The sequence below is a fragment of the Phyllobates terribilis genome, unplaced genomic scaffold, assembly GCF_046119375.1.
Source record: "Phyllobates terribilis strain yellow unplaced genomic scaffold, ASM4611937v1 Scaffold_11__3_contigs__length_659146591, whole genome shotgun sequence".
Lineage (NCBI taxonomy): Eukaryota > Metazoa > Chordata > Amphibia > Anura > Dendrobatidae > Phyllobates > Phyllobates terribilis.
This window is the reverse complement of record NW_027362771.1, coordinates 272,126,535-272,140,291: the sequence shown is the minus strand read 5'-3', so window position 1 is coordinate 272,140,291 and position 13,757 is coordinate 272,126,535. Positions and strand designations below refer to the sequence as shown.

The window sequence follows — 13,757 nt, the reverse complement described above, 5'->3', positions numbered from 1 at the left end:
GTAGATGTTTTAATTTGTGTGAAAGTATTTGAAATTCTACTCTTCAAAACTTGATCTGCAACTCGGATACAGTGCAGCTTTGGTACCTGAGGCCTGATCACAGTCTCCATAGTGATTAACTTATGTTACCTCTGACCTCTAAAGTTCCTGCAGATGCAGAGGCTTGGACGTTTTTTTACCTTCAGTATTCTTCAGAGAGAGCCAATTCGTTTTAATTAAGGTTCCCAGAGGTTAGTTGTCAAATTTCACCCTTTACTTATCAAAGTCTGCATCTAGACTAAAACATTTATGGGTAATAAGTGCTGAAAGTTCTCACTACAATATTTTGTTCTTGACACATTTTTCTTTCAGGACGTAAATTGAATTCAGCAATCAAAATACCACCTTTCACTTTTCAATGAAAATTGTTATAATTAATCTATACTATTTAGCCTTGGGAAAATATCACAATGCATGACTATAGTACTCGTATGCACAGGGTAATAACTACTATCCATCACATAAAGATTTTAGAATTTTATGGTATTACTTGAATTCTGACTATGAATAGTTTCTTGTTGTAGCCTACCAAACACTTTTCTGATAGATGCTCAGCTGTCCTATCCTTCTGGCAAGTCAGGATATTTCAAGCTGTTTAGCTTGGATGTTTGTGCTGCTTTGATCTCGGAGTTCTCTGAGTGGTATAGTTGGGGTCAAACTAGGGTGCCATGGACTCACTAGAGGAAATATTGTAATTATGAAGGACCACTATAAATTTATAAAGAACATGTCCATACCCAAATTTAATTACATGTTTCACTGTATTATCATTGGGAAAACAAACCATTTTCTGAGCCTTAAGTGATTTGTCTCCAAATCAACTTCAAATAGTGTAATCTTCCGCTGGACATTTTGGATACATTATTATGGAAGAACATTGAAAAGATCAGGACTAACCAAGTTTGTAATCCTGTTGCCTACTGATATTGAAAGAAACTGGTCTCAGGATGGGGGAGTGGCATTTAAAGTTGCAGATCATTATTACTATTATTTATTACTATAGCGCCATTTATTCCATGGCGCTATACATGTGAAAAAGGGGGTATACATAGCAAAAACAATTACAATAATATTGAACAAAAATGCGACAACAACTGGTACAGGAGGAAAGAGGACCGTGCCCGCAAGGGCTCACAGTCTACAAGGGATGGGTGAGGATACAGTAGGTGAGGGCAGAGCTGGTTGTGCAGCGGTATGGTGGACCGGTGGTTACTGTAGGTTGTAGACTTGTCGGAAGAGGTGGGTCTTCAGGTTCCTTTTTGAAGGTTTCCACGGTAGGCGAGAGTCTGATATGTTGGGGTAGAGAGTTCCAAAGTAGTGGAGATGCATGGGAGACACCTTGTATGCGATTGTGGGAAGAGGAGATAACAGGGGAGTAGAAAAAGAAATCTTGTGAGGATCGGAGGTTGCGTGCAGGTAAGTACCGGGAGACTAGGTCATAGTCCTCATCAACTGAATTAATGAAAAAGGTAGAGAAAACTGCGTATTTCAATTCCTTGTATAAAAACATCCAAACTTTATTCCATCTAGATTAACTGGATTTATTGGTACCTTTGTTGGAGGTCTAGCCTTGAGAACAGCATGGTTGTCTGGGGTTCATATGCAAGGCAACACTTTCAGTCTATCATTAATTTGGTTAGCAATTGTCAATTCACCACTGCACATCATTCTGACAAGCCTGCTTTTATGGGGCTTGGTAACCTATGGCACTGTAAGGAGTTAAAGCTCACTAACTGATAGTTGCACAAAATGTTAATAAAACCCCAAAACATTGAATAATATGCAGTGTGATATAAGTATTTAATTTTACATTTTTGGTTGATACTACTTTTTGTTTTCTTATTGTTGAAATAACTCATGACATTCCAAATAGTCTTAATGGCTGAATATAATGTTACTGTTTATTTTTATGCATGTCATATAGACTTGTCATTAGTTTATTATTGGGGGGGGGGGGGGTTCTAGGCACTGAAATATCACCATTATCTAGAAAAAAAAGGGGTAGCAGTGATATACTGAGCTGTACCTTTTGCCTCCCCGAAGAAATATTTGTTTGTACAGAACAACAATAAATAGTTGAAAAAGCAAAAATAAAATTCTGATATGCCTCTGTAATATGCCAGAAGTTATGAAGTACATGACATTTTAAATGACTACAGTTGTCACTTGGTTTACTATCTGTGCTTCTCAGAAGAAGATACAATCTTATATTGTCTTTTTTCCATGGAGATTACATTATTGAATTTTATAGGTAATAAGTACACAAATATAATAAATGAAAAATAAAATATATTAATTTTTTTTGTTTTTCAAGTTTAGCTAATGATGCAGGAAGAAATCATATGTGATGGCGGATAATAAAAGGGATTTAAGACAGTATGGTATTTTCAGTGGTGCAGTTTTAGAGAGTTCTGAGGTTTCAGTCACACCCCGTGCCTTGTGCCAGAAAAAGGCCTAAAAGCTTCATAAATGAATAGTGCTGAATGTGATAGAATATCATGATAACTGCGCAATGAATGTAGTAAAATACTATACATTGTTAAGCTTTTGTGGTTGTGTGAAGAGCTGGCACAGTTTTGGATATGAGCCCAGAAGCTTTAAGCACTACTTCAGATAAAGCGAAGATGTATCTTCAAGAGAGTTCATATGATTTGTAAATGCCTTATACCAGTCAATACAGAATTAAAATCCTATACATTTTGGGCTAATTTTCTATAAACTGCTAGTCTGTTATTCTATAAACTGTATAAGCCCAGTACAGCGCTGAGAAACTGGTCTTAAAGGGTCTCTGTGTGACTGCAGATTTATGAATCCCCCCAGCACACGCTCTGTGCACTGTGGGGATGCACCGATTTCTGAGCCGGGACCATGCACTTGTATTGAGCGAGGCCACGCCCCAACTAGTGACGCGGCCTTAAAGTGTGCATGGCCAACTAGACGGCGCGGCTTCACTCCACACAATCATATGGCGCGATGCCGCGGTCACTAGTCAGGTTCTGGCTGAGAGTATATATAACTCCTACATACCTTCCAGTCCGGTTCAGAAACCGGTGAATCCCCACAGCGCACAGTGTATGCACTGGGGGGATTCATAAGTCTGCAGTCACACCGAGTGACTACAGACTTATCGATTTGGACAAGACAACACCTTTAACACATTTATTTTATTTATCCATAATGTACACAAACACCATACAGATATCATTGTGAAAGACATGCGTGTCCCATATAATCTTCTAGCTATTTTTTTATTCTTATAAATTTAAGCTATGCAACATATGAACATACAGTTATATGAAAAAGTTTGGGCACCCCTATTAATCGTAAGCTTAATGTTTTATAAAAATTGGTGTTTTTGCAACAGCTATTTCAGTTTGATATATGTAATAACTGTTGGACACAGTAATGTTTCTGCCTTGAATTGAGGTTTATTGTACTAACAGAAAATGTGCAATCTGCATTCAAACAAAATTTGACAGGTGCATAAATATGGGCACCCTTATCATTTTCTTGTTTTAAATACTCCTACCTACTTTTTACTGACTTACTAAAGCACTTTTTTTGTTTTGTAACCTCATTGAGCTTTGATCTTCATAGCCAGGTGTATGCAATCATGAGAAAAGCTACTTAAAGTGCCACTTGCAAGTTGTTCTCCTGTTTGAATCTCCTCTGAAGAGTGGCATCATGGGCTCCTCAAAACAACTGTCAAATGATCTGAAAACAAAGATTATTCAACATAGTTATTCAGGGGAAGGATACAAAAAGCTGTCTCAGAGATTTAACCTGTCAGTTTCCACTGTGAGGAACATAGTAAGGAAATGAAAGAACACAGGGACAGTTCTTGTTAAGGCCAGAAGTGGCAGGCCAAGAAAAACATCAGAAAGGCAGAGAAGAAGAATGGTGAGATCAGTCAAGGACAATCCTCAGACCACCTCCAGAGAGCTGCAGCATCAACTTGCTGCAGATGGTGTCACTGTGCATCGGTCAACTATACAACGCACTTTGCACAAGGAGAAGCTGTATGGGAGAGTGATGCGAAAGAAGCCGTTTCTGCAAGCACGCCACAAACAGAGTCCGTTGAGGTATGCAAAAGCACATTTGGAGAAGCCAATTTCTTTTTGGAAGAAGGTCCTGTGGACTGATGAAACCAAGATTGAGTTGTTTGGTCATACAAAAAGGCGTTATGCATGGTGGCAAAAAAACACAGCATTCCAAGAAAAACACTTGCTACCCACAGTAAAATTTGGTGGAGGTTCCATCATGCTTTGGGGCTGTGTGGCCAATGCCGGCACCGGGAATCTTGTTAAAGTTGAGGGATGCATGGATTCCACTCAGTATCAGCAGATTCTTGACAATAATGTTCAAGAATCAGTGATAAAGTTGAAGTTATGCAGGGGATGGATCTTTCAGCAAGACAATGATCCAAAACACCGCTCCAAATCTACTCAGGCATTAATGCAGAGGAAAAATTACAATATTCTGGAATGGCCATCCCAGTCCCCAGACCTGAATATCATTGAACATCTGTGGGATCATTTGAAGAGGGCTGTCCATGCTCGGCGACCATCAAACTTAACTGAACTGGAATTGTTTTGTAAAGAGGAATGGTCAAAAATACCTTCATCCAGGATCCAGGAACTCATTAAAAGCTACAGGAAGCGACTAGAGGCTGTTATTTTTGCAAAAGGAGGATCTACTAAATATTAATGTCACTTTTCTGGTGAGGTGCCCATACTTATGCACCTGTCAAATTTTGTTTGAATGCAGATTGCACATTTTCTGTTAGTACAATAAACCTCATTTCAAGGCAGAAACATTACTGTGTCCAACAGTTATTACATATATCAAACTGAAATAGCTGTTGCAAAAACACCAATTTTTATAAAACATTAAGCTTAAGATTAATAGGGGTGCCCAAACTTTTTCATATAACTGTATCAATATGGCCAAAATCAAGCTTCTTTCAAAAGATTGGAATTATATATATTTTTTTAAATTTCTCAAATCTCCTAATAAAATCATTAAAAAAGCACATCTACCATGTTTTAGAAGGCAAAACTAATCTTGCTATCCTGAATTATCTGGCTTGATTTTATTAATCAAGCATTATACCATATGTATAAAGTTGCATTCTTTTATGTATGTTTCAATAAAAAGCAGAGCATGGCCTTTCCTGTAAATGTTTTATTAAAAGTTACCCTGTGGGATGTATTCCCTGTAGTCCACAACAGTCATGTTTTTGGGAAATCCAGAATAAGAAAGCCTATAGCAACTGTTTTCATTTACTAGTTTCAGGAGATATGACAGAGGGACTTTGATTTGTTGCTATGACTCAGCATGGTTGATATGTATCTGTATTAGTTTTCAGCAGTCCCATACCAATAACGTCTACCGTCTAGTTTTACTTAGACACAGAGAAGATAAACTTAATAGTACTTGCAGAGACCAAGAATAAAATCTATTCTAATTATGCACAGATTTTTACATGACTGATGCTAGCATGAATTATCAAAATCTAACTAAAGTTTTCAAGACTTCACCTTGTTGCGATCTGTATCGTAACGTACAGAAAAAAATTATAGTATGTCTAAAAGTTATAAACTACTAGACTCAACAACTGACAAGGCCATTATTACCATTTTATTGTTTAAATCTATTTGTAAGAATTTATGGTATGCAAGAAAGAAAAGAAAGTAACATTTTTTTCCTGTCTACCCAATGATTGGACAAAAAACTGTACATTTGAAGGGAATGCCATATAGGTTAAATGAAGTGCCTCCAGCATGCAGCTGTGTGGAGAGTGAAGTGTAAATTTAGCTGTACTTCAGCTTGACAAGTGCCCTCAAAGATCAACAAAGATGTTATCTGGACCTTTGTACATATGTGACACATTTTGGTCACTGATATATGTTCTCAAGTGTTTAAGAACAATCATAAAACACAGAGAAACTCATAACAAGTACAAGAAAATGCATGTCATATACTACTGGGGATATACCGCTCGCTTCTAGTTTTATAGTGGAAAAAAAAGTTTTAATAAACTATGTTTTAACACATATACACATTCATCTAAAACCTCAAGGATCAAATTGCCACAAAGGGTACAAAGTTTAAAAATGTACATATTTTTACGACTTCTTGTTTGGAGTTCCAAAGTCTATATTAAACAGTTATCATGAAAATTAAAATTATAAAATACGTTATTTAGGCCATTTCTGCGCTGATTTTAACAAGAGTTTTATATTTATTCTGGATATTTTTCTTTCTCTGATCTATTTGTACTGTGGCTGATTTCATACCCTATAAATGTACAATATAGCTTTATTTCCTAGTAGTAAAATGTTGCCCTTTTCTATTTAATAGTTTGACGATGATTAAATAATTTTTACGTTTCAGAAACCACTAATGCAAATAAAGAACGTCTGGCGGTATTTATTTTGTGTTTTTGGTAATTTGTCCTGCATATTTCACAAATAAACTAACCTCAATTTTTTTATTTCGTTCGCATCTATAATAACATACAAAATGTGTTTTTTCTTTCAGACATTGGGACTGTTTTAAAAGTTGTTTCTGTTCCCAAGGAGACCTGGCATGATTTAGAGGAAGTACTTCTGGAAGAAATGACAGTGTTCAGGGTAGGTACAACCGTGCCGTAATAGTGGATATAGCCTGATGTAGGCTTGTACTGTGCCATTGTCTCTCTGATTATTAAACACACTTGGGCATATTTATTAATAGTATCTATTTGTTAAACTTAGACTAGACAGTCTTAAAGGGGTTGTCTACAGAAACTGTATGTGACTGCAGACTTGTGAATCCACACAATGCGCACACTATGTGCTGTCAGGATTCTCTGGTGCCAGTGTTATGGCGATTTACATGCCTGCCGAGTAGACGTGAATGTCTTCACTCAATACAGGTGTTGAATTGAGCATGTCAAAATGTGGCTGGAAGTATACAGATCCCATCCTTACGATCACATGACTGCCCGCTCCCAGTGCTGGCAAATCCTTACCGCTTACAGTGTGCACGCTGTGAGGATTCACAAGTCTTCAGTTGTGTAGAGTGACTGCAAGCTTTATCCACAAGCCCAAACAACTCCTCTAACGTGCATCAGATTTATCATAGTAGTTTATTCTAATAATCTGTCTAATTTAAGACTATCTGGTCTAAATTTACACACCCTATTGTTTGGCCTACTTTGTGCCAGATACTTGCACCAACATTTTGACACATCATTAATTGCCTAGTTTGGCACATTAGGCCATGCCCCTTTTCAGAGAAGCCATACAAATCTTTGGGCAAGTTGTATATGTAACAGAACAACTTAATGAATGTGAGTATCCTATTGGGTGAATTTTCTAAAAAGGATATGTAAACATACTATTACTCAAATTCTTAATATATTGAGCCAATAATTAAAAAGAGAAAGGGAATCTGTCATGTAAAAAAAATCCCAACCTGAAGATATGGGATTTATCTGCAAGTTAATAGTGTTCTAAAACTGTGCAGCCACCACCCTGCAAGCCTGGCTGCCCGGAGGAAAGGAACTTTATTTCTACCTGCAGCCATTCAGTCATAGAGGCGCGGCCAGCGTGGCTTCAGTCACGACTAAGTATACAGTGACGGTGGCTATGTAAGTACACCTCGGCACTGACTGACAGCTGTCTCACAACTAATTCACTGCTGAGCTAGCTGTCAGTCAGTGCTGGGGCGTGGTTACAGCCATTGCTCACTATGTACTGATTGGAGACTGAAGCCGCACCGTGAGCATCTCCATGAATGAAAGTCGGAGGCTGCCAGAAGAAATAAAGTTCATTTCCTCTCAGGAGCGAGGCATTCAGTGTGCCAGCTAATAAAATGTTATTAAACTGCAAATTAACCCTATATTTCCAGGTTAATAGCATTTTTTTTGACTTGACAGGTTCCCTTTAATATATTGGTTATTAAATTGGTATTAGTAAATTCTATTTTTTTATTGCTGTATTGTTCTCCATAGAGCAGCTATATTTCTTTGTAATCATTTTCTCTTTATTCTCTCCTTTAAAATCTTTCATTTTCTTTGCCAAATTCATTTTTTTTTGTCTGCACAACTATATTCTTTTACAAAGAAGTGAGTTGTCCTCAACCCTTTGAAATATTATTTCTACATGAATAAGCGCATATTGCGTGCAGCTTATGAAAGTCTCTCTAAGGCATCCTGCAGGTGTTTAAAAATCCAGTGTTAATATGGGCTGCTTCGAATATGTGAGTAAAAGTATGTGAAAACCTCAGAGTATAAAGCTGGAAGGCATACCAATCTATAACAATACACAGAATAGCTGCAAAACCTTTGAAAGGAAAAAAATTCACAGAAATAAGGATAATGACTTTTTGAAAATTATGCAGACATCACAGTGACTTAATGAAATGAACAAACACTTGCTAAGTGCAGGTGCTCCATGTTCTTAGCAGTCAATAATATACAATAGCAATATATATATATCTATTGTTTTACGTTAATAAATCCTATTTTTTATTGGCTTACTATTTTTACATTTGTGACCTTTTGTTTTTATTTTTGTCCTTCTTTATGTGATTATTATTTATTTATGAGTGTCAGCTAATCTATATTTTGTGCGTTCCCCTACAGGAGCCAACTACAATTTCATCCATGGAGATTTCCACAAAGCAAGTATGCAGTGGCTTTTATTTCATTTACTATGTTTCCATTACCCTATAAATTTAACATGTTCCTGACAGCAACTTAGCTATTGCAGATCTATTAATTGTGATAGCGCATCATTTTCCTTTAATTTGACCCCAGCAGATTGTAGAGCAGCGTCATTTAAGGCAATGTAGAAAGGAAACTTTTAAATGTACACATTACTCTTGTGTTATAAACACAACGTAAACTTGTCAGCTAATGACTTGTTCCATAGTTTATCTTGAATTCTAATGCTGCCATATATTCTTTCCATGCATTGAAATACTTCCAAAGAGGAAATACTCTTTAATGGTAATTTATAGCACATCCCATAATTATATATACTGTATAATATTGCTGTTATGTTTTTAAAATACATTTTAGTTCTAAATACCTTCTTCAATGCATTCATGCACGTGTTACTTTCTACCAATGAAAAAAAATGATGACTAAAATTACAGCAAGATATACAGTAGATCATATGCTGTACAGTAGGTTCATGTCCTTCATTTCCCGAACCTCCTGACTTCTGCGATAGCATTTCCAGATGGTGTAGCATCCGTTCATCTTTTTAAAACATGAAAGCCAGAATCTATGTAGTTGTTGTGGATTACAAATTCTGTGGAATGTTAAAACAAAAGGGTAGACTTAAAAAGTTTTACAACAATAAGCATGCATCACCTCTCCACAAGATAAATGTTTGATAGTTAAGGTACCGTCACACTTAGCGATGCAACATCGATCCCGACAACGATACGACCTGTCAGGGATCGTTGCTGCGTCACTTTGTGGTCACTGGTGAGATGTCAAACAGTCAGGTCTTCCCAACGACACAGCAACGATACGGCGACCCGTAGCGACCTGTATAACGATGTCAGCGGTCGTTGGGACCTGTCACATAGCGGCTACTCTGACGATTCAGACCTCGATGAGGGACGACTTCTCAGTTCTGAGTCGCCAACGAGGTCATTGGTAAGGTGTCAAACACACCGATGCATGCTACCCAGCGGGACCTCAATGATCAAAAAATGGTCCAGGCCATTTCAACATGACCAACAATCTCACAGCAGGGACCTGGTCGCTGCTACGTGTCAAACGTAGCGAGATCGCTGCTGAGGTCGCTGTTGCGTCACAAAACTTGTGACTCCGCAGCGATCTCACTAGAGATCTCACTTAGTGTGATGGGGGCTTTAGGAGTCCCATTGTTAGACTATGTTCACACAGCTGTATTTTGATCACTATTTTACATCTAGTATTTGTAAGCCAAAACCAGGAGTGGAACAATTGGAGAAAAAGTATAATAAAAAATGTGTGCACCAATTTTGGTTTTAGCTTACAAATACTGATGTGAAATGTTGACCAAAGTACTGCCGTGTGACCGTAGCCTTAGAAGGGTTTCCCACAATGAGGATCTTAAGCTCTCTCTCACCACTCTGCCTCACTGCCATGACTTAAATAGGGCAGTGGTCAAGCATGCTTAGTACAGGTCTAGTCAATCTCTATGTGACTGACAGAGGCACAGCACTCAGGTACACCCCCCAGTTATTTCCATCATCCCAATAAACTCTGAATCTAATGATCAATGAGGGCCCCAAAAGTGATGTCCCAAGAAAACGGCATTTATGATCTATAGTTTACATCCTGAGCCTTTCCTACCTGCTCCTCCTCACTGTGAGGATTTAAAATAGAGTGGTGACCAACATTGCTTAGTGCAGCTCTATTCAAAGTCTATGGGACTGACAGGGGTACCTTAAGATACAACACTCAGATGTTCCCATCATTTGAATAAACACTGAATCTAATAATCAGTGAGGGTCCCAGTAGTGATGTTCCTAGAAAACAGCATTTATGATCTAGCCTCTACATCCAAAGCTTTCCCTCACCACTCCTTCTCACTGCTAGGACTTAAAATAATGTGGTGTTCAAGCATGCTTAGTGCAGGTCTAGTCAATCTCTATGTGACTGACAGAGGTACATCACTCAGGTACACCCCTCAGATATTTCCATCATCCTAATAAACACTGAAGCTATTTATCAGTGAGGGTCCCAGTAGTGATGTTCCTAGAAAACAGCATTTATGATCTATCCTCTACATCCAGAGCCTTCATTCCCCGCTCCTCCTCACTGTGAGGACTTAAAATAGTGGTGGTCAAACATGCTTAGTGCAGCTCTATTCACAGTCTATGGGACTGACCGAGGTACACTAATATACAACACTCAGTTTTTCCAATCATTTCAATAAACACTGAATCTATTGATCCCAATGGGGATGTTCCAAGCAAATAGCATTGATGATCTATCAATACATTGAACATTAAATGCTTAATGGTAACATAGCCTAACACCTCCACTTGGCTGCCAACTTCTCCCTCTCTGCCAATATGTATAACTATATTGCCACTGTATGCTACATTAATAGTGAAAAATAAAAACTGCAGGAAAACAGGATAAATTGATTTACTTAATGTGCTACATATCCAACTACAAAACTTCTGATCACATAAAAATCAAATGATGGAGCAGGACTGTAGCTATAAGAGTGTAGTGTAGAAGTGGTAGTATGACTGAGGGGTCTTCGATTTAAAAAAAATACATGATTAATAATTCTGTTGCATTTATATATAAATGGTATTTTCTGAGATAGAATAGTACCTATTACTAATACTTAGTTTCCTGGCACTGTCAGAATGCAGGAGCAGATCTGTCAAAGTGACCAAAGGAGAGGGGAAGCCATATATGGGCTATTCTGCACCTGTAATATAAAATTGCCGCTGCGGACAGTTAGAGAGGGGTTAGGTTTTTGCACTAAATAATGTTTTTAATTGACAGCAATAAGTATAACTTTATATAAGAATTGTGTGCAATGACAAAAAAAAAATCTAAAGCAGCTCATATGATTATTGGACATAGTTACGCACTTTACAGTACATGGAACGATAATATAAAAGCTTCTGTAACTTATTACAAAGTGCCAAGCTGTGATGAATGAACATAGTAATAGAACTGAATTACAATTGCATTCTCTAGATGCATTATCTGGAAACTACTGGTATTTACCTATGTATTTTTAAACTTGGAAAGCAGACTTTAAAAAAAGACATTAAATGTCCTGCCGTCCCATGATACTTTCGTTCACGCTCAAATGCAATGTTCTGAAATTCCAGATGAAGCCATGCATAATACATAGAGAAAACAATGCAAAAAAGAATTTATATTAAAGAAGGATTATGGAAAGGCTGTCATGTTGTTTATGCCGTCGCACAGTACATAGTTTTCACTATTGCTTTTGTAAATCTACATACAATAAAGGCAGGAGATCTCTAGCTGTTAAGTGCGGCATTACCTAAATATTACACACATTTTAAGAAATGCAGTAATGCCTTTTGGAAACAGCTTGTACTGTCCATATGGGAACTTTTTCTGTCTGTTTGAGTTAATTGTATTTGGCAATGAACATGTTTTATTTGAGAGCAGGCAAGGATCTATTGTGCTGGCAGAAGTACAGTTAAATGCATCAAAACATATATTCTCCGTATAATAAGTCCGGAAACCCAGCTACAAGCTTCAAGGCTCTCTGTCTTTATAATTCCTGGGCAGTTTGACACTAAGTGAATGGGGACGGCTTTCTCCAATGATGGGAACTGTATTTGTCATAATATCCAGATACTGTATTCGGCTGCAGATTAGGAATTGCTTATAAAGAAACACATGTTGTACAGTTTATGTACTGTAGTTTAATGTAGTGTTCCATATATTGCATATAACCATAAGGCCACTGTATACTATGGTAAAAAAGAAAAGCAAAACTGCAGGAAAAAATTAGGATTAATTGGTTCACTTGGTGTACTATATAGACAACTGCTAAAAATCAAACAATGAGGCATTGTTGTATTATTAGAAGTGCGGAGGTGGTAGTATGGCTAAGGGAGTCTTAGATTTAAAACAAAAATAATACATCTTTGACAGTTCTGTTATATTTATATATAATTTTTTTTTCTAAGATGCTACAAATAAGGCTATGTTCACACATTCAGTATTTTGGTCAGTATTTTACATCAGTATTTGTGTTTTCAATTGTTTTTATTGGATTTTAAAGATTATTTAGAGCGAAGAGGAGGGAGGCAGGAAAATTTAAGGAAAAAAGTGTGTCGGGGGGGTGGAAGTAAATATTTATTAGGAAGGGAAAAGAATGAGGGAATGGAAAAATTGGAGAACTCAGATTAAAGTCATATTTAGAACAGTAATGAGTATAATACATAAAAGAAAAACAATGCATTTAATAATCAAAACATACAAAATAATTGTGTATTATCAGTTATTTCACGACATTTTAAAATAATGTTTACAAAAATTACAATTATTATCCAGTTTTAGATAAAGGAAAGATCCAATTTTTTTTGGAATTTTATAACAGAATAATTTGCAATAGCAAATCTGTATTCGTATGACTTATGTGCAATTATTTTTTCAATAATATCTGAGAATTTAGGAGGATTTTTTTTTTCCAGAAAAATGCAATCAAAATTTTTACTACTGAAAAGATATGAACCAGGATGGATCTAACAAAAGGGTCTAAATTTTCCATATTAAATGAGAGAAGAGCCATTTGTGGGGTGATTTCTAAATTTCTTTTGAGCATTTTGTTGATAAATTCAGGTTTGGCTCCATAGTTTTCTAATTATTGGTCATTTCCAATAGGCGTGAAGTAGGTCACCAATTATATCCATAATTTCTCCAACATAAGGGAGATTGGTTTGGGGCTATATGAGCAAGTCTTGGGGGGTATAATACCACCTAGAAAATAATATATAGTGTGATTCATGAAGAGTCATGACTACATTTGAAGCATAGGTATATTTCAGACTATTTTCCCACTGAGACAAGAAAAATTATTAATTAAAATCGCTCTCCCATTTAATTATATGGGAATTTTTATCCATAGAGTTGTCAAAATTAAGGCCATTATAAATACTTTTAGTATAACAAAACATTTCTTGGTTAATATTACTCAAACAAAGGCTAACTTCATTAG

At 36.7% G+C, this 13,757-nt stretch overlaps 1 protein-coding gene across 2 annotated transcripts in view; it reads left to right on the top strand.

Annotated features, from left to right (window-relative positions):
- Positions 1 to 13,757, top strand: part of SEMA3A (semaphorin 3A) — a 274,816-nt gene that overhangs the window by 227,234 nt on the left and 33,825 nt on the right. For both annotated transcript variants that reach the window (XM_073652330.1, XM_073652329.1), the window contains exons 12-13: positions 6,583 to 6,674; positions 8,672 to 8,713. In XM_073652330.1, the coding sequence (XP_073508431.1) occupies positions 6,583 to 6,674; positions 8,672 to 8,713 (134 nt within the window). The remainder of the gene's footprint in view (positions 1 to 6,582; positions 6,675 to 8,671; positions 8,714 to 13,757) is intronic.